Here is a 19,495-nt window from a genome sequence, read left to right as displayed (position 1 = left end):
TTTCTTCTGATTATTCACGGAGTGCCGCAGTGCCGGATCAGTTTGTCCCGGGCCTTGGATAGGGTTGAACATGTTCCCATGGCCCCTAAAGCTGTGTTTAAGGATTGTGATGATAATGTGTCGCCCCTCCCTGTATTTTAGCTTTGGGCCCCCTGGGCAGGCTGTGCACCATGTGTGTGCTGAGGCTGCTCTGAAGGAGAGATGCACTATTACAAGCTAGCTGTGGGTCCCAAGAGCACACGTCTTTTTATTCCCAGGGAGTTGGTTGCTGCTGCTTAGAAGTAATGACAGGGCGCGACCCCTGGTTGTTGCCTTTGGGACACCAGTGTGGGCTTTGTATCTGGTCTGTGTTGGCAAGGTTGTGGAGTTAACTGACCCCTTTGTGCTGAGTTCAGTTCTAAGGGCACACAGTGAGTCATGCCCTGTGAATAATTAATTTGCTGTTTTTGAAAGATAAAGAATCACGGGCTGCGATACTGTTAAGTTGGTTTTGGGTACCCAGAGCACATCACGTTTGTGCACGTCCCCACTGCTTTAATGAGGGAACCATGATGTTTGGTCATTTAATGTCAGCTGTAGATGACGGATCCCCGAACAGTGTCATCATGTATGTGCATGTTTGCATTGTGCTGAGGTGATTACCAGGTAATCGTTCAAGCAGCTCTCTGATGGATGTCACATGCGGTTTTTCTCAGTCCCCAGATTGATCATGCAGTCTGTGTGTTCGCCTTTGTACTGCCAGTCACCGGTGTATTCAACTGTGTAGCCTTGGACCGTGTCATGTATGTGCATGTAACTTGCATGATCGAGGTAACTATTAGCGGCGATACTACGTGTCTCTCGGACGTCTTTCAAGTGCTCGCCGTCCTTTTTCCCCAGCACCCCTCCCCCAGGGTCGGCAATCTGAGGGATAGCCCCGGGCGCCACAAGCTCTAGCTACGTCACTGGGTGGATGGAGGAATCGACAAATACAGGACCGCGTTTGTTAGTTTTTTCTCGATGCTTAAATGAGACAATAGTTTCCTAACATCGAGAGGTATTTGTGCATCTACGGTTGCCGATAGGTTTGTCAGTGAAGCGTGTTGTGAGCCTGATCTGTTTTTTGAGATAAGGAAATATGCAATGTTCTGCATGCATAGCCGTGCATGAGCAATGTCTACTGTGAATGTATTGTTTATTCTGATGCTCGTTTAGGACCGAGGCATCAATGTGCCTGTTTAAGTAAGCAGATATTGCATGGGGTCGTTGAAGCGTGCAGGCTTTTTATGGGATTGTGTCATATGTGCAAATCTCCGCAAGTCACGCTATATATAGTGAGACATATCCCAGCCCAAGTATCCAGGAATGCAAATGTTCTCTGTATCTAAGGAAGGGTGAGGAGAACCTGAGAAGGTGGTTCTTTGCTTCACTCTTAGTTTATATTTCACCACCGCCCCTATGGAGCTGAAGTGAAATCTAATAAGGTTTCACCTCAGAGGAGCCTGTCTGCGCTCATAAGGGGGATCAGAGCATGAGCCTCTACACATCACTAGCTTCTCTGTGCAAGAGGCAGAGGTGAAACCCAAAAGCAAGGTGGGAAAATGTATATTATGGGAATGACACCAAAAAGCCTTCAACTCCCAAAGTTCAGCAAGAGATGTGGAGCCACTAGTCAAAAGCCAGAGACCGGGTGGGCTTCTTGATGCTTCAACAGAGAGGTGCAGGGTACGATTTGGAGAGTCTGCTAGTCTTTATCTTCATTCGCTTTCTGCGAATCTATGATTACAAAATGCAGAAAATTGTCAGGATTTGTTTCTGTATGCATGCAAGGTGGATATCTCCTGCATTCTAGCGAATTATAGGTACATTTTGATACATTATAAGGCAAATAAAAAACACATAGAAAAACACAGTTTCACTCTCCGAAAAGTGTGCAACCAACAGGAAACATGAACTGAAAAAGAGACCAAAACCTAAGATTACACACAACAGTCTGACTTGTTTTTTGAACTGCTGACACGCTAAATGTTGCTGGAACAATGGCTCTTGATTTTTATGCCCACTCTTTTCAGAGAGAGTCAACATTCTCTTTTTGCAATGAAGCGCGAACAGCATAAGTATGAAAATCGAACAAAATTGTGAACACTATTTAGTAGTTCTGTGACATACATGTTTCGGCACATCGCACGATGCTCAGTTCAATATTGTCTCGCATCTCCAAAGAGCTCTACAGACACGCATGTCTGAAAAACACCAACATGCCCACACTTCTTACTATGCTTATTATATTTGCCACCTCATTTCCGAAGGCAAGAGGGCACAGGTCTTGTGATTGAGCACGATCATTGAAAGAAGCGACAACGAACAGTGATTAATGCCCAAGTGCAGACAATAGGTGTTGTCCTACACAGCTTGCAAAGGCTCCTTCCATTTTAGAATTCCTGTACCTTGTTACTAACTGTTCACTAAACGTATCAATCACAACTTCTTTCAAAGTTCCCTTTTGAGTTCAAGACCGTCACGTCCTCACGCATCGTGTTATTTATCTGATAATGACCTAGCAGCTAGTTTGAGATATTGTACATTGTTATTAATCTTGACAACCTTTCTGTCTGATTCCAAACAATTAACCTTAGATAAAGCATGCTTCGCTTCTTCTTTTCATTAGTGTGCCATTAACTCTCACTCCTTTGTTTGTATCTCTTTCTCTCTCCTCACTTCCCTTCACCCTTGTGCATGTGGCTGGCGTAATTGACCCAGGGACAAAAGGGGCAGCCCGGAGAGAAGGTGAGTAAGTCAGCCTGTTTACTTCTCGTCCTTGGCGAGACGGCCCTTCCGCCACATCTACCACTGCTTTCAGCAACTGAAACAAAGCCCCAGTTTTAAGTTTCACTAAGCATGCAGTCCATTCATGTCCATTGTATGTTACCACCTAACCTCAAAGAACAATTAGAGAGCAGAATGCAGCACAGAGTCAACAGATATTAACAAGCACTGGCAAATCCATTAGGTCTCCCCTATGTGAGATATATTGGCTTTGTCAATGTTCCATAGCCATGCTGTACAGCAGCCCGGCTGCTAGGTAGCATGGCTGAAAGTACAGAAAAAGTGCCCTGAAACGGCAGCATTGACGACGAGATTTATTGGCTTTGCTAGTGCTTGTTTAATATCACATTTTATGGTATGTGATGACATAGCAATGATTAGTTGGTTCTGCTTTTTTCATAAAGCAAATAAACTGCTCTTTACATTGAACATTTCATTAAAACTAGAACTTGCTTTCATAAAATGAGAGGTAACGAGGAATCGAAAAAATAAGAATAACTGTCATGGGAAAACACTGAACATGTTATAGTACCCCAAATGTAATCAAATATCTGCAATGTAAACCTAAACATGCAACTCACATCTCCATTCTGGTACAGAGCTTTTGGGTACACAAGATTCACTGGTGCTTCTAGAAACGACGGTGTAATATAAACCTAGCGAAATCCAGAACTTGTGACAGTAAGAACATTATTGCCATCTGAATATCCATCAATCTGCTACACTGTACACAAGCCAGGGTTGACGATCTGAGAGCCCCTGCTTTTATACAGCAGCCTTTCCTGTGTAAGTCAGTGAGCATTTGCATGCTAAACCAAGCCGGCACTTCCCAGGCATATTTGAATGAAGTGCAATGAAATTATCATTTGCATTGCAATAGGTCTCGTATTTACGAAAGTTAGAGCTATTGGCATGTAAATGACATTGGCTTTTACCTATATGTTTTGGCTTGGAGTGTAGTGGATGTATGTAGTGTGGAGTGGGATTATATGGGTTGTATCGGAATTGTTGTGGAATTGTTTGGGGTGAAATTGTGTTTTGTGGGGTACATTTTGTGTAGTGGAATTATGTGGCATGGGGAAGAGATGGGGTGAGAGCTGCTCAGAATAGATAGAAAGGAAGCTAGAGCGGGATAGGTAATTTGTGCAGGATGTGGTGAATGAACTCGAGACAGAGGAGCAGAAAGAGTGTGAGAAAAAGAGTGTGTGAGAAAAAGAGAAAGAAGGGGAGAGCAAGCCACAGACACATTAAGAGGTAGGACCTGTATACACAGAAGACACCCTACAAAAAGGAGGAGAGCGTGAGCTTGAGTGACGGAAACCTTGAAAAGGCACGGAAAGAAACTGTGCTTAGTATGTGTGAGTGGGCAGTATAGAGAGAAGATAGGGAGTGTTAGGGTGGGATGAGAGGGGGTATGGTATAGCAAGATGATAGAGGTAGTGGCAGTGTGAGGTAGAGATTAGAGGGACACTCACTGTGTGGGAGAAAGTTGACAAAGTTGTTGGAAGTGCAAGGGAGACATGTGTTGGATTGGAATTGTTGTCGTGGAATTGTGTAAACGGCAACACACACCCATGGTTGGGCTTCTGTGCTATTTAATGAAAATATGTCACTTCAAATTTCGAAAAAGTGTATTTCTTTAACAAAGAAGCTTTGAAGCTAATAGTCACATTATAGTACTGCATTGAGAAGCACTTATTTGAAGTGTTATTTTTGTACAAGTGGTAGTCTGTATCGACAAATCTGCCAATCTGTTTTTTTAGTTCTTCTTTGTCAAGAGAACATTAAGAACCTTTTACAGAAATTACATTTATTAATATCTAAGTGCGTAATGTAAATAAATGTTTTTCTATTCAGACTTCCCTAACAAAGTGTGATATTAAAATCTGAACTGGATTAAATTGTACCTGCTGCTAACGAGAACATGTTACTGGAACTGCATATACTGCTGCTTGTATACTCCAGTGAGTGCAACAGTAGGGAAAGTGTAGGATAGTGGCGGGATAAAATTTACTATTTCCACTCCAATAATTGTAATAGTAGGGAAAGTGTTGGAAAGTGTTGGATAGCAGAGGGGTAAAAATTACTATTCAAACTCCAGTGAGTGCAACAGTAGGAAAGTGTTGGATTTTGGAGGAGTAACAATTAATATTCTCACTCCCGTCAGTTCAAAATTAAAAACAAACAACATTTTAACACAAATAAAAACAATAAAAAACAAAATAAATTAAGAATTATATAAATATGTTACGAAAATACATTTAATAGTTTAAAAAAATACAATGTTAAATACATATAACATACATACAAATATTATATTAAATAAAATAAAAAACAATTTCCATACAAATAAATATTTTTATTAAATCTTATTAAGAAAAAAAACATTAATTATTACATGAACTTACTTTTTTACTTTCCTACCCTATAACACCACACAATTCACCCCACACATCTAAATAAAACAAAAGTATGTTCTCAACGAACATAATTAATTACCAATTAAATAAAATTATTAATTTTAAAAACTTCATAAAAATTATTTTACTTCCCACACTTTACCCCTATAATCTCCACAACCCACAGTAAAAACTAAATGATAAAAAATGTTATTACACTATTAAATCTTATTTTCAATTAAAACAAATAGTATTTAACAACTAATTATAAAGTGTGTAAAATTAATTTACTCCCCACACTGTACCCCTATAACAATAAAACCACAAAAAACAACACAAAAAAATATAAACAAATAACCTAATTAAATATAAATATTCAGGCCCAAAGTTAAATTAACCCCAACGATAACAGCCCAGCTCAAGCTAGGCAGGTGTAGCTGCTTCCTCCCACGATTAGGAGAAGTAGAGGGGAGACATTTTAGAACAGGACAAACCACAGGTGGTGGGAGTTAGCAAGGATCGGATCCCGGTTACGCAAGCCTGTTGTAAGGCATTGAATCACCCCTACCACGACCATTTACACAAATAAAGAGGATGCCACTAGTAAGGCTGGCAGTTTTAAATGAAGGCCACTCTGCATGCCTAGATGATGCCATTCACCGTCTGCTGAGGTCGGAGACACCCCGGGCATGAGGCGTCAATACGGACACCTACAAGCAAAAGAAAAACATCAGGAAAAGGGAAAGAAGATAGAGAAAAGGTGTAATTAAAAGATGTAAATCTCAAAAATATAATATTGACAGTGAAAAGGCAATGCAATGAAACAAAATATCAAATTCTTTCTTAATCATGCGATGGTACAATAATTAGATGACATAGATGTTTTTGTAAAGTGTCTGTCAAAAGTAATCATAGTGAATTATTTTTCGTGAATAACAGAAAATAGTTAATAATATAGAAGTACTACAGTATATAGATGTCTACGTACACCAGAGACACACTATTCAATCACTCCTGAAAATGGCATGATGAAGAGAAGAGTAATGCTGAATATTGTGCTTCTTTGGATGCTGGAGAGCATCACCCTGTCACCAAATGTTTACTCAGAAGTCATCATCGAGGCTTTCATAGGAACATTTAAGTCACCATCACTACAAAACAAACTCTATAAAAGAATTGTGCTTTGTCAGGGCATGGTAACATTTTACAATGAGAATTTATATGGTGCTAGAAAACCTGGATCCCAGATGAGGGAACATAGGAGGAGGCGGTAGGTCGTGGCTACAAAGGCTGTTTCTCATTTTGCTCTGAGACTTATGATTCCATGTAGCTGTTGGCTTGAAGCTCAAAGGGCAATGATAGCAATAACATTTAAGTATGACCATTTTTCACTGCAGGGTATGCCGGTGAAGCTGATTGATATATCCCAGCTTCCCAGCATCTGTGCTTGTTGTAAAGAAACCAAAATGCGTAGTAAACAATCCGTTGTCTTGCCTGAACAGACCACAAACTTACCAATATCGGCTCAATGCAACATGTCACCCTTCAGTGCAGGCAGCGGCGATGCGTCAATCTTTTGCAGGGAAGTATTAAGAAAACAGGCGCTGGGAGTTGATGCGTGGATTTTCTCCTTAAGATCACCAGGTTGTGTGTGGTGCATGTTTTGACATTCAGATAGGGAGCCTAGCACTCTGTCCTAACATGTTTACTTGTTTACTTCTAATAGTGTTGTTAATGCTTCAATTCTTAAATTAAAAAAATGGTATAAAACAAACCTTTTGTTTGGTCATTCACAAGTCAACCACATGGTATACTTACTGAAACGAAATGAGGCCGAGCCTTTGATCAATTTACCTCTTCTTTTTAGCTATACTCGTAATGACTCAACACTGAAGAGTTAATTTGTATGTTCTGCATCAGATTTTACGGTTCCTAATGTTAAGAGCCACGCACAACATAAAAGTAGGTGTGAGCAAAGAGAAATAAAGTTAATTAACTCAGTGGTAAAAATAAATTGGTGGTGTGGGGCTTTTTTAGTCTTTAAGGAAGGGTGAATTTGCACAGCAACAGCCTTAATAAGACCTACATGGGGAAGGTCAGTGGTGACACAAGAAATTTCTTTTCCCAGATGTATCTGCCTTTCAGCAAGACAAGAGGGGGCAGAATCAGTATAATCATTACAAATTGTCTCCGTCAGACACAGATTAATAATAATAGTAGTGATAAGGCCCAAACCATAACCTGAAATAAGAATGGTCTACAGTGATAGATGGAAGAAGTGAAAATACCAGACTAGATGAGCCTGGATGTATTTATCTGTGGTCACTATCTGTGTGTCTATTTAACCCATTTTCATCAGGGAAATCTCAGGGTATTTAATGGATTGGCCTTCTAAATGCTTGGGTAAATAAAAAAGTAGCTTACTTCAAGGCAAAGAGCTGCTCCTTGCAAAACAAGGACTGCCTGACTTTAACATTGACAGCCACTTTCTCATGATGCTGAAGCAGGCTACTTCTTCCGCAATAGAATACAAGATCTGACTAGTTCCATCATCGTAAAAGAGTACACATCACAGTTTAGCCAAGAACCTAGTCCATATATGTCAAACTAATTATTTGTTCATTTTAAGATTCTAAAGATTCTCTACTTTTCTTTTTTAATATTGTGTAGTCGTTTGTGTGGTATTGGATTAAAGTGCTGTATAGATGGTAAAAGGCAATATAAGCTTTCTTCTCCTTTTCTCGAGGAGCTTTCCTAACTCTTTATGTGCATTTCCATCATTCTCACCAGACAGATAGAGAGAAAGGTGCATGGTTAATCAGAATAAGTGTCTTGTTTTTCCTGCTGGACCCCATAGGAACACTCCCCGAATTCATGCATCTTCCCAAGTAGGGAACTGTCTCATTTTTGCAGTAGCTAGTACAAAGGATCTTGTAGATATTGTTGATATAACTACTGTTAACATGACTATTTCTGTTCGCATGGCACCTTTTTTTCTTAATGCAGAATGTAATTTCTACAGATTCTATGAATTCATTTTCTTGAACATGCTTAAATCAGTTGAGGTATGCCTTTTTGTGAACGTGCAATATGGGTAGCAATATTCATCTAGTATATTTTTAACTTACCAAAGAGGCTGGAGTAAACATATTTATTATAATAGTAACAGTTATGGTTTTGAAGGTGTTCTTTGCTGATAATATAGAGTAGAGTTAAGGTTTCTGGGTAGGTTGTAATCTGGAACCCCACATCCCTACAAGACTGACAGTTCAGTAACTACGAAAAGGTTACCAACTGACTCTTTGTCACCAAAGACACAATGCTGTGGGTCTCGACTTCTGCTCTATAAATCCTTGTTTATATGAGTATTCATTCAACCACATCAAGTGAAGTGAAATGACCCAGAATTCATTGGGTTGTAAAACGAAAGCCCAAGAATAAAGCATTTCATTCTTGGTGACATGGAGTTATCTGGTTATTTGACCCAAGAAAACGTGTGGAAATGTAAATTATATCTTCAGCATTTGGGAGTTACGTCAACATAAATCTGCATTTCTTTAAGCTGCCCTTGTTCTTCTTCATCTCTAACATTTTATTTCTTATATCGTGTTTTGTTCATCTACAGTATTGATTAGCCCTACTTCTTTCATCAGTGCGCATTTTTTTCTTTCATTACTCTTCCCTTCTCTCTCTCACCCATATCCTTCCACTCTACCCAACCTTCTTTCTCTGACTCTTTTACTCTGTTTTACTCTCCTTCTCTCACACTTTTGTTTTTTACTCTTTCTGGCATTATCTTCATTTTCTCTCTTGCACTTACGTGTGTCTCTCAATCTACGTTTCCCACCCACACCCTGCTTCCTCAAGCACCTCCTTCTTCCAAGCTCTGCAGTTCTTGATAATCTTTGTTTCTCACCTTTTCTTTTTTTCCTTTCTCCACCTTTCTGTCTCTTTACAGGGAGCCCCAGGAGAACCTGGCATATCCATCATAGGACCCCGTGGGCCCCCTGTAAGTGTCGCCTCTATTTTTATAAGTATATGAGACTTTTGTGCCACTGAATCGTCAATATAATGATACAAGAGGCGAAGACACAACTATCACTTCTAAACAAATAATACTTGAATTACAGGTCTACTTAGCTCAGAAAGCACATTTGCTCTGCAACGTCTTCCAGAATTTAGAACAGTATCTTTTTTCAATTTGCTGTAGTTTTTAAAAAGGTGCATTAAAAAACATGAATTGTCTATTCGCAAGCTTCTCCAACGAGCTGCTCGTGAGCTACTGGTAGCTCCCCACCTATCTGTTAGAAGCACTCCTTTGTGCAACCCAACCTGCTTCTATTTGGTTGAGTTAATACATGTATACTAAAATTGAAAAGTGTGAATTAGATATGAAAATCTATTTTCAGAACCCATCATTTCTAACATATATTTAAAGCTGAAATTTCAAAGATACATCATGCAGCATTCGTAGACCTATTATTAATATTATTACTTTGGTGCTAGGGACATTGCAGCTGTGGCTGTTATTTATTACCCTTGTAGAAGCATTCCAAATTGACTAAGGATTTTTCTTACTTTAATGCTGGCAATCCTGCACTGAAGTGATCACGGCTGGTAATCTTGCATAGGGTGGTCACTAATACAACCTAGTCTGATGTTTACAGCATTAATAATATTAGTAGCTTGGGATGGTTTTCATTGAGCATACGTAGCTCTTGTTAGTGATAAGGTTGGAGACCCCTAGTTTATTGAATGCATGGTTTGGACTCCCAATAACATACTTGCAGACGATAAGAGTATCATATAACTGTGAAAAACATTTTTATTTCTGGCCTCATGCTTTTCAAGTTTCAAATAAATCATAATAAATTGGATATGCATGAGATTTGCAGGAGCACTTGAATCTCCCTTCATCACCCATCAGTCTGCTAAACCATCATTCATATTTTGCATTCACCCACCCTCCACACAATTTTGCATGCGCAATAGATAAGGCCACTTCATCCTATGACTCTCTTCACTGTGAGTGTCAGAATTTTACTAAAAAGGCTGGTGTGCCAAACTATACTTTAATTTCTGCTTTCACTTCATGTTTTTTAAAAATGTTGCTGGGTGTTCCTATTTACTTATTGTTTTGCAGACATATGCATGCAAACTTTAGACCATGACATTTATTAATTTTAAACTTTAAATACCGATTTTATACGTTTGCATAGAATAGGGAAACAAAAACTTTGCAGATTTAGAAAGGCAGATTTAAAAAGGCAGGACCCCTAGGCTCTGTTAATACCTGTTTCATTACTTAGCCCACATGAGAACCCTGTCAGGGTTAACTTAGGCCGTAGGCGGGCATACTTCAGTCCCTAGCACATTTGCTTTTACATATTGCATCAGAACTGTCGGCATCGGCAGTATGACATGCTGTGGAGAGAAGTCAAAACCATAACAAGACACAGATGCACTCACTCACTCCTAGAAGAGATTGTGAATTATTTAAGGTTTGGCAGACTGTACTCCATTTTTCCTGGGCAACGGAGGCATGTACTCCACTGCCCTGCCAGGCTACAGTCTACCACATTTCAGAGATGTGCACCTGTTTGCGGCTCCTCTGAAGGTTGCCGAGCGACCACCATGTTTCATGCAGCCACTAAGCAAGCTTTTTTGTTTTCCAAAAACAAACTCCTGAGGCTGAGGTTTATTTTAACAAAGAGATGAATGGCCCTAACCTCCTTGGAAGTTTCTCCCAGGGTATGCAAATCATTTTCTTTTTCTATACAGTTCTGCCAGGCCTTCAGAGAAGGGCCCGAATGAGAAAAGAAATATGGCACAACTTCTGCTCTAAGTAGGTGGGCAATAAGACAGCCCAAAGTCTGTAAGGCTGTAGGTCTAAGGTTTCCAGAGGTGGAGCCAGTGGAGCACCACCAGTGGAAGCATGATGGTCTACCCAACTGTAAATGGAGAGTGCGGACCACGAGTTTTGCAAACAGTGTACCCCACCACGTCTGTCAAATTCTAAAGAACTTCTTTAACATCTAGGGAGCATTTGATCTAAGAAGACACTAATTAAGAAAGTTTAAGGCCATGCGGGCAGACCTGTGCAATGGTTCACATGAATGCAAATCTAATAATCAAAGTTTTTTAATCTATGACAAGATGATTGTGTTCCTCTGGAACTTATAAAACATGAACACTGAGCACATTATACACAACAGTCGCAAAACAGACTTTTGAGGTGCTAAATTATAAACAGCAGCAACATGACCAGGATCCTAATGATAGGTTGCACGGTTCTGGGATAACAATAAAATCACATATGATTTTACAGTAAAACCACACTTAATTCATAATTCCATGGTGTCTTACCGTGTACACTTACCACATGCTCTGACCAGGTGGTAAATGTATGTGCACGCCTGTGGATGAGATGGGGTTGTGTGGTGGGCGTAGGGCAGGGAAAAGGAAAGTATTTTCTTGCAGGTGGAATAGCGGATGCTGCCTCATCAGAAAAATGGCTTGACTGCTGCAGGAGCCAAAGTCTTATGTGATTACTCTGACCATAAAATCAAGTCAGGATCTCCCACACCCCAAAAAACAGATGTGGAAAAAATTGACTACTCTGATTACCTCAGTAGATTCCACTCGGCATGACTCATAATCAACATACTTTGACTGAACCACTCTTGGTGGAACCTTGAGGTGGCAAAACTGGAGACCCCCAACATACCCAGAACCATTTAATTGATTCAAAGTGAATGTTATATGTATAGTGTGCTTCCACCACTACTGCGACCTCTGAGTGCTCTGGTCTTGTTGTTTTGACCGTTATGTAAATAATCTGTTAAAATGTATGTGATTCTGAGAGGTTCCGTCCACATGAGGCTGGTACTAGGTATGTTTGGGTCCTGACAAAGTGTGGTGAAGACAAGGTCCCACATTCAGGTGTATTTTCAGCCCCCTTTGTTTCAGTCCCACCTAGATAACAAGGGGAGTGTAAACTCAAAAGCTGTGTAATGCTGCAAGCAGCTTGATGCTTATAAAGTGGAAGAGAATGATAATTTCCTAGTAATTTTTTAAGGAAAGTCTTAATTTTATTAAAGACATGGAGGCGAGTATTATGCTTCACTCATCTTGCTTTTATTAGATATCAGCAGTCAAGAACTTAAAACACTACAACTCCCATGAGGCTTAGAGAACGCTAGCCAATGGGAAAACGAAACACATCTTATGCCAGCAATCTCTTGCATTTCCTGGACTTGGGTGCAGGGCTGTCTTAATAACATTATAGGCCCCCTGGCAAAGCAGTGCACTAGGCCCTACCTACACAACTACTTACAGGAATAAAAATGCTTAATGGAAAATTAGTGTTAAATTCTGGTCTATGCGCGTGGTGCCCCTGGGCAACTGTCTATCATACCAATGCGTTTAGACAGCACTGCTTAGTTGGGCATCATACTGGCATCTGAGTGTCTCAGAATACTGTATCATATTTCTGATGATTATGGCAGACTGCTAGCTGTTCAGAAGAATATGCGTGGTAATGCTCCATAGCCCTACAGGGGACAAGGAAGAAGAAGTGAGGGAACAAATATAAGTACATAAGGACAGCTGAAAACACCATGTAAGAATGTATGTGTTGTTTTGGTCTACCTCTGTCCCTCAGTATTCCTGCATCTTGACTTTTCCCTAATAGATAAGTTCAGCATACGGCGCTGGCAATACGCAGAAAGAATGCACAACTGCAGATGGGTAGGAAACTCATAATTCATAAAAATACATATTCCACCCATTCTTCTGCAGTACTTTAGGCAGATAAGTCTATCAATCTGAATAAATCTATCTGTCTAAGGTTGCTGTAATGTCAGGACTTAAGCTTCTTGACCTGACTAGAGGATTGTCGAGATTTCCAAGGCTTCACTTATCCCTCCAGTTCCACGCACAACTCAAAATTATAACTGTGGAGAAAGGAGGTGTTCTTCACTTCCATACACGTGGCATATGACAAATATACCTAAATATGTATCATTTCTCAACCGTCAGAGAAGTATACAATAACGCCTGGTGTGTATCTGTGCGATTAATATCTATGCATGTACATAAATACACATTTAATAATTACTATTAAGTTATTAAAAGCATAAATTGCTCTTTGGTGCCCATATAGATTGTCATTGTCTTTGAAAGTGACCCTATTATAGCCAGCGATGCATGACTCAGAGTCCTTCTGACAGGACTGATGTTCCCGTTCACAAGGAGGGCGCGAGCACTAATTTTAACGTGTGTGGCACTTAGGCTGAATGAGAAGAGAAAAAAACACAGTTTACAAGAGCTGCCAGAAACCACACTACAAACAGTGCAGCCAATGACACCAAGGCCAGCCCTGCTGAACTCATGGAGGGCGAACAACCCTTTAAGAGCATGAAGGCTTGATGTCTAACCAGGCTTTCTGGAGGCCTCTGGACTTTTATCATGACAGTAGCAAAGCAGGGAAGCACTTTACTTGACGGAACATTAACCCCTGTGTTCTTTATGGTTTTTCGATCGCTAATTGGCATGTTGTCGAGAGAATGAAGTCACAACACCCTCTTTCTGGCTTCCTCTTTTGATTACCCTGCGAGGAGCGACATCTTTGACCTGGAGGGGTCTTCTCCTGCATAATTGACTGGCAGAGGTTAAGTGAGACCCAGGGCGACGGGGATAGAGCAATATCTGGTTTCCCACCTCACTGTCAAATGTCCCATAATTGGCTTTAGTAATGAGAAACAGCTCGGCCCTGTCCGTGGCTGGGTGGCGGGGACCTGCCTCTCCGCTCCGGAGGTGGACAAAAGGACAAAAACTCTTATTGAAAGGACACCTATTTTACCCTTTCTTTTAAATGTGACTGTACAATGTCAGGTAATCGCATTTTAAATTCGGATTTCAGCTAGCTAGTAAATTAAAATGCAACAAACATGTATTTTTTGTTTCATGTCCGAGCAGACCAACGAGTAATTTGGAAACAAAACAGTAAGTTCCACGGTCCTTCTCAGGCAGCCACTGTAAATTACACCCCTCATTGGCCCTGCCAGTAAGACGATGACATACGAACACAAGCACTAGCCATCGCACTCCTACAAGTATTGTATTGTATTGTAATTGCATTTATATAGCGCTTAATGTCCCTGACGAGGTGTCGAATCGCTTTTTCGGCGAGTAGTATGCTACTCTGGAACCCATAAAGGGTTAGTGTTGAATTAGTATAGTAAAAAATGAAAGTAATTTGAGTGGTGGATAGGTTAGTCAGTTATTTGGATTGAGAAGGATAGCAGAGGGATAGAAGAGGGAAAAAGGTGTGCATTTATATAGCGCTTGTTACCCCTAATGGGGTGTTGAGGTGCTTTTTTGGTGAGTAGCACGCTACTCTGGAACCCATGAAGGATTAGTGGTGAATTAGTATAGTGAAATATGAAAGTGATTTGAGTGGTGGATATTAGTCAGTTATTTGGATTGAGAAGGATAGAGGATGGATGAGAGAGGGAAAAAAGGTTTGCATTTGTATAACGCGTGTTTCCCCTGATGGGGTGTTTGTGCATTTTTGGCGAGAAGCACGCTACTCCGGAACCCATAAAGGATTAGTGTGGAATTAGTATAGTGAAATATAAAAGTAATTTGAATGGTCGATAGGTTAGTCAATTATTTTTATGCAGAGGATAGCGGAGAGGTGGAAGAGGGAAAAAGGTTTGCATTTATATAGCGCTTGTTACCCCTGATGGGATGTTGAGGCACTTTTTGTCGAGTAGCACATTACTCCGGAACCCATAAAGGATTAGTGGTGAATTAGTATAGTGAAATATGAAAGTAATTTGAGTGGTGGATATTAGTCAGTTATTTGGATTGATAAGGATAGCAGATGGATAAAAGAAGGAAAAAAGGTTTGCATTTATATAGCGCTTGTTGCCCCTGATGGGGTGTTGAAGCACTTTTTTGGCGAGTAGCACGCTACTCAGTAACCCATAGAGGATTAGTGGTGAATTAGTATAGTGAAATATGAAATTTGAGAAGTGGACATGTTAGTCTGTTATTTTAAGTGAAAGGATAGTGGAGAGATAGAAGAGTGAAGGATTTTCTTTTTGTCTTTTTGTTTTTGTTTTTGAGGTCATAGCTGTAGGAGGAGGCTTGGGATGAGTAAAAAGGAACGTGGAGGGGAAGAGTCAGAGGGAAGGGTTTAGAAAGGCTTGTTTTGGGGGATTGGTATAGTAAAGAGGTGTCAGATGATGCAAGGAGGAGTAGAGTAGGGGAGAGTCTAGAAAGGGTTATTTTGGGGATCTTAGTAGCTGTATGGGGTTTGGGATGAATGAGAGAGTGGATGTAGAGGATATATTGATAGAGGTATAGGGTGATAAATAAGGTAGTGAATTGGAACGAGTAGTAGAAAGAGGTTTGATGTGAGTCAGAGAGTTGAGGTAGAATATATATTGAGAGAGGTATAGGGTGAGAATTGGGTAATGGATATGCTGAAATAGAAGAAAGTAATAAATATATAGATCCATAAGTACATGGAAAGTATATAGATGCATAAAGGAAGGAAGTAAATGTAGATTAAATAATATAGATAGAGGTGAAGGGTGAGAAATAGGGTAGTGCATTGGAAAGAGTAGTAGATAGTGGTTTGAGATGAGTCAGAGAGTTGAGGTAGAGGATATATTGAAAGAGGTATAGGGTGAGGAATAGGGTAGCATTGTATGCTTTTTTAGGATAAAAGTAATAAATATATAGATCCAAGTACATGGAAGGTATATATGCAAAAAGTAGGTAAGTATATGTAGATTAAAGATCCATTAGCTAAACTCTGGTTTTCAAGTGTTGTACTTAAAAATGTATTTATTTATTTATTTTAAAAACATCATTATTCTTCATGTTTATACAAAGCAATACACATATATAGGTACAGATCTATAATACAAAAAAATGCTTATATACAGAGTGATATGCTGTATATTCCTGTTTGCGTATGGTGCTTATGTGGGGAAGAGCCAATACATGAGTAGTTTTCTGAAGATAAGTTGGTTGACCGTGGATCTTATATTGGGGGTAAAGAGTTCCATAGTTCGGCTGCCTGAACAGAGAAGGATGTGTCACCCATGATACTTTTTTCTTGTATCTTGGGATTTTTAGGAGAGGTGCCACTCTAGAGCGCAGGTTCCTTTGTTGAATGTGTTTGGTTATTTTTTTCCTGATGAAGAGCGGTCCCTTTCCATGTATCACCTTGTGGGTTATACAAAGCAGCTTGAACGTGGTTCTTCTGGCCACCGGTAACCAATGCAGGTGCTTTCAAGGCAAAGGAGATGTGGTCTCACGGTTTTATATACAAGAGTAGTCTGGCAGCCGAGTTCTGAATCTATTGTAGTCTTTTCATAGTCGTTAAAGGTGATCCGTGGTAGAGGCTATTGGCGTAATCGAGTTTGGACAGAACAAGGGAGATGGTAGCTTGGACCTTGTGTGGAAATTCCAAATGGGGAAAGATTCATCGCAGAGTTTTTATAGCAACAAAGCTTGATCTTGCTAGTTTGTCCACTTGGGCATTCATTAATAGCTTGGAGTCCATAGTCATTCGGTGGTTTCTTTCTTCTTTTGATACTTTAGGCGGAGATCCCAGTTCATCAGGCCAGGCGGCAAGCAGGTCATAATGTTTCCAATCACTACACGAGTATTTCCGATTTTGAAGCATTCAATTTGAGATGGCTACGAGTCATCCATTGATCCATGGCTCTGTGGTGAGACTATTGCAAGCCACCCAAAGTTATAAGAATGGTATGAACTACAGATATTATCCATACTTTGATGAATATGGAACTATTAAACACTGTTGTTAAACTTATTTCAAAATCAGACAGACAGTGCCACCATGTGGTGGACTGTCATTAGTGCCGGTGTTGAGGATTAAGGGCTGGTGCTGAGTACCACACACACTGGCTCAAATTATGCAGTGAAGAATATAGTCAGCTCAACTGACTTTGTGTGTATATGTCTCTTAAATATGTGTAGACGCTAAACATGAAGCTTCCTTGCATGGATGCCAACCCCACAAAACCTTCACCAGACAATACACTAGAAAGCCGCTAAGCACAACCCTTTCATTGGCTTGACTAAATGTTCAAATCAAACACCAGCAATGTTTTGAACGTGGAGAGTCCATCATTATAATTTAATCCAGCATATGCCTTTTAAACATATGTGGTATGTAGTTTTGGGTACAGAGTATTCAAACTGTAAACAAACTGTAATCTGACAGCAGATAAGTCATTCTGCCAATTTTTCAAATCGCATCCCCTTGATGTTTATGTTGCTGTGTATTTGAAATTGAACTAATATCTGACTGTGCAGTGTTTGGTTTATTTAAGAATCAAATGAATGGAATGATTGTTGGTTGACACCTTGTTTGGCTTCCAGCAATAAACAGAAAAGCTTAAAAATATAAAATAGAGAAGGCAAAAACAGTTCTTCAGCAAATCAGTCCTACTCAATCTCTCTGCCATCTTCAGGCCCTCTTAAATTACTTTAAAGCTTTTTAACCTACCCCTTCTTAGCAAGTTTCCCATGTTTTCCTTACTCCTAAGGAACAAAACGTTTGAATTTTGTTTTTGAGCCTCCCTCTAACGGGTCTCATTATGACCTCAGTTCTTATAGTGTTTACATACTGAAGCATTACTGCTTTATGCATATGAAATACCACTGTCCTGTACATCCTCATTCATCCTGCCTACGGTCTGAGTCACCGCTCGGAGGATTTATGTATCAAGCAGTGCACCACTTTGATAGCCGTCACTGCTGGCAAGGTAGCTTCCAAAACTGGAAACAATACTTGTGATAGTGTCTGGCCAGTGATATGAACTGCAGTAATAGTCTACTGTTAATGCCTCTCCGGACGTAGTCCAAGGTAATTAGTGTGCTTTCGCCCTACCATGCCGCGGTGCTCAAGCATTTTGAAGTCAGATACTAAATTCAAAGTCAAAATTGCTAATCAGTGTTCTAAATACATTTGCCTCCGATTGTTTACTGTTTCCTGGCACATTACATGCACATGAACGTCACGCAGTTCGTCCACCACTACTGAATTAGATGGTTCCATTGGCATCCTGCTTTACAGGGCATTAGAGAGATGCTAAAGGTCAGCCTGACATATACCTTCATTAATACTAAGAGATTTGTTTGGATGGGGCGGTGGCTGGTAAACTTCAGGTTTAGCAGTTATAACAATGGTGCTGGAAATAACATGGGTCCTCCTCACTATATTTTGCATTGTGTCACTCGGCTTCTAATACAACTGTTAATATTGCCAGAGATTTCTCTGCCCTGACTGCATGACTCTGTATTTAAGGAGTGCTTCATCCTTAATAGGAATTGGTCCACACAAATATAGTTAGGCAGAACAAAGGACAGAGATGGTTTTAAATGCATTGAAAACATTTCATAAATAATTTAATAACATGAATCATCAGTAGCCCCTCTTAATGTATGTGGTATGTAGGGTGTGTGTTCTTAGGGGCTAATTACGAGTTTGTCGGTGGATGAACTGCCAAACTCGTGGTGGCAGTGCGGCTACTGCCACACCGGCGGTTGAACCGCCGTATTACAACTTTGGTGATCGGACACTATGACACCACTGCTACCGTTGGCAATACCTCCTCCCTCAACTGTCTTGCAGCGGTCTGAGGCCGCAATATGCTGACGGTGCCCTCCTGCACCGCCAAGCATACGACCAGTTTCCTCACTGCCACAGTTTTCATGGCAGTGAGCCTGCATGAAAAGTGTGGTGGTGAGGAAACAAGGGGGCCCTACAGGGCTCCCCGGTGCCTCCATGCAGGGGGCCACATGGTGTTCCCCCTGTCTGTATGCACCCCCAGTTCCAACACAGCATGGACTGCACAGTCCATGCCATGCTCGAACTTGTTGTGGCGGTCTCACGACACTGACTTTCTAAGGTTCACATACGAGCCTTTGAAAGGCACACCCATGGGACCACCACCACAGGACTGCCCACCAGGATGCTACTCGGAATACAGTGGGTGGTCTGCATATGGGTTTGGTGGTCTTGGACCAGGGGGCTGGCGTAGCGGCCCCCTCCAAGACCGCCAAACTCGTAATCAGGCCCTTAATATCAATGGAAGAATATCAATAATAATTAATATTGAAGTCATAAAAACATGGGCATACTAATATAAAAGTTTAGAATGTCAATATTAAATATATTGGTTTTACTTTTGTATTGGGGTGATTTTTAAAATGGTTTTAATTAAATGTGTTACTTTTTT

The 19,495-nt window shown here is 40.4% G+C and overlaps 1 protein-coding gene across 3 annotated transcripts in view; it reads left to right on the top strand.

Annotated features, from left to right (window-relative positions):
• Positions 1 to 19,495, top strand: part of COL13A1 (collagen type XIII alpha 1 chain) — a 583,842-nt gene that overhangs the window by 247,687 nt on the left and 316,660 nt on the right. Inside the window, exons 6-7 of one of the 3 annotated variants that reach the window (XM_085603475.1) lie at positions 2,740 to 2,766; positions 9,163 to 9,213. The exons of the other annotated variants lie outside the window; for them this stretch is intronic. Of the exons in view, the coding sequence (XP_085459601.1) occupies positions 2,740 to 2,766; positions 9,163 to 9,213 (78 nt within the window). The remainder of the gene's footprint in view (positions 1 to 2,739; positions 2,767 to 9,162; positions 9,214 to 19,495) is intronic. 3 annotated transcript variants of the gene reach the window in all.

This window comes from Triturus cristatus, chromosome 1_2 (assembly GCF_964204655.1).
Source record: "Triturus cristatus chromosome 1_2, aTriCri1.1, whole genome shotgun sequence".
Lineage (NCBI taxonomy): Eukaryota > Metazoa > Chordata > Amphibia > Caudata > Salamandridae > Triturus > Triturus cristatus.
The sequence above is the reverse complement of the archived record's forward strand: the minus strand, read 5'-3'. Positions and strand labels throughout refer to the sequence as shown.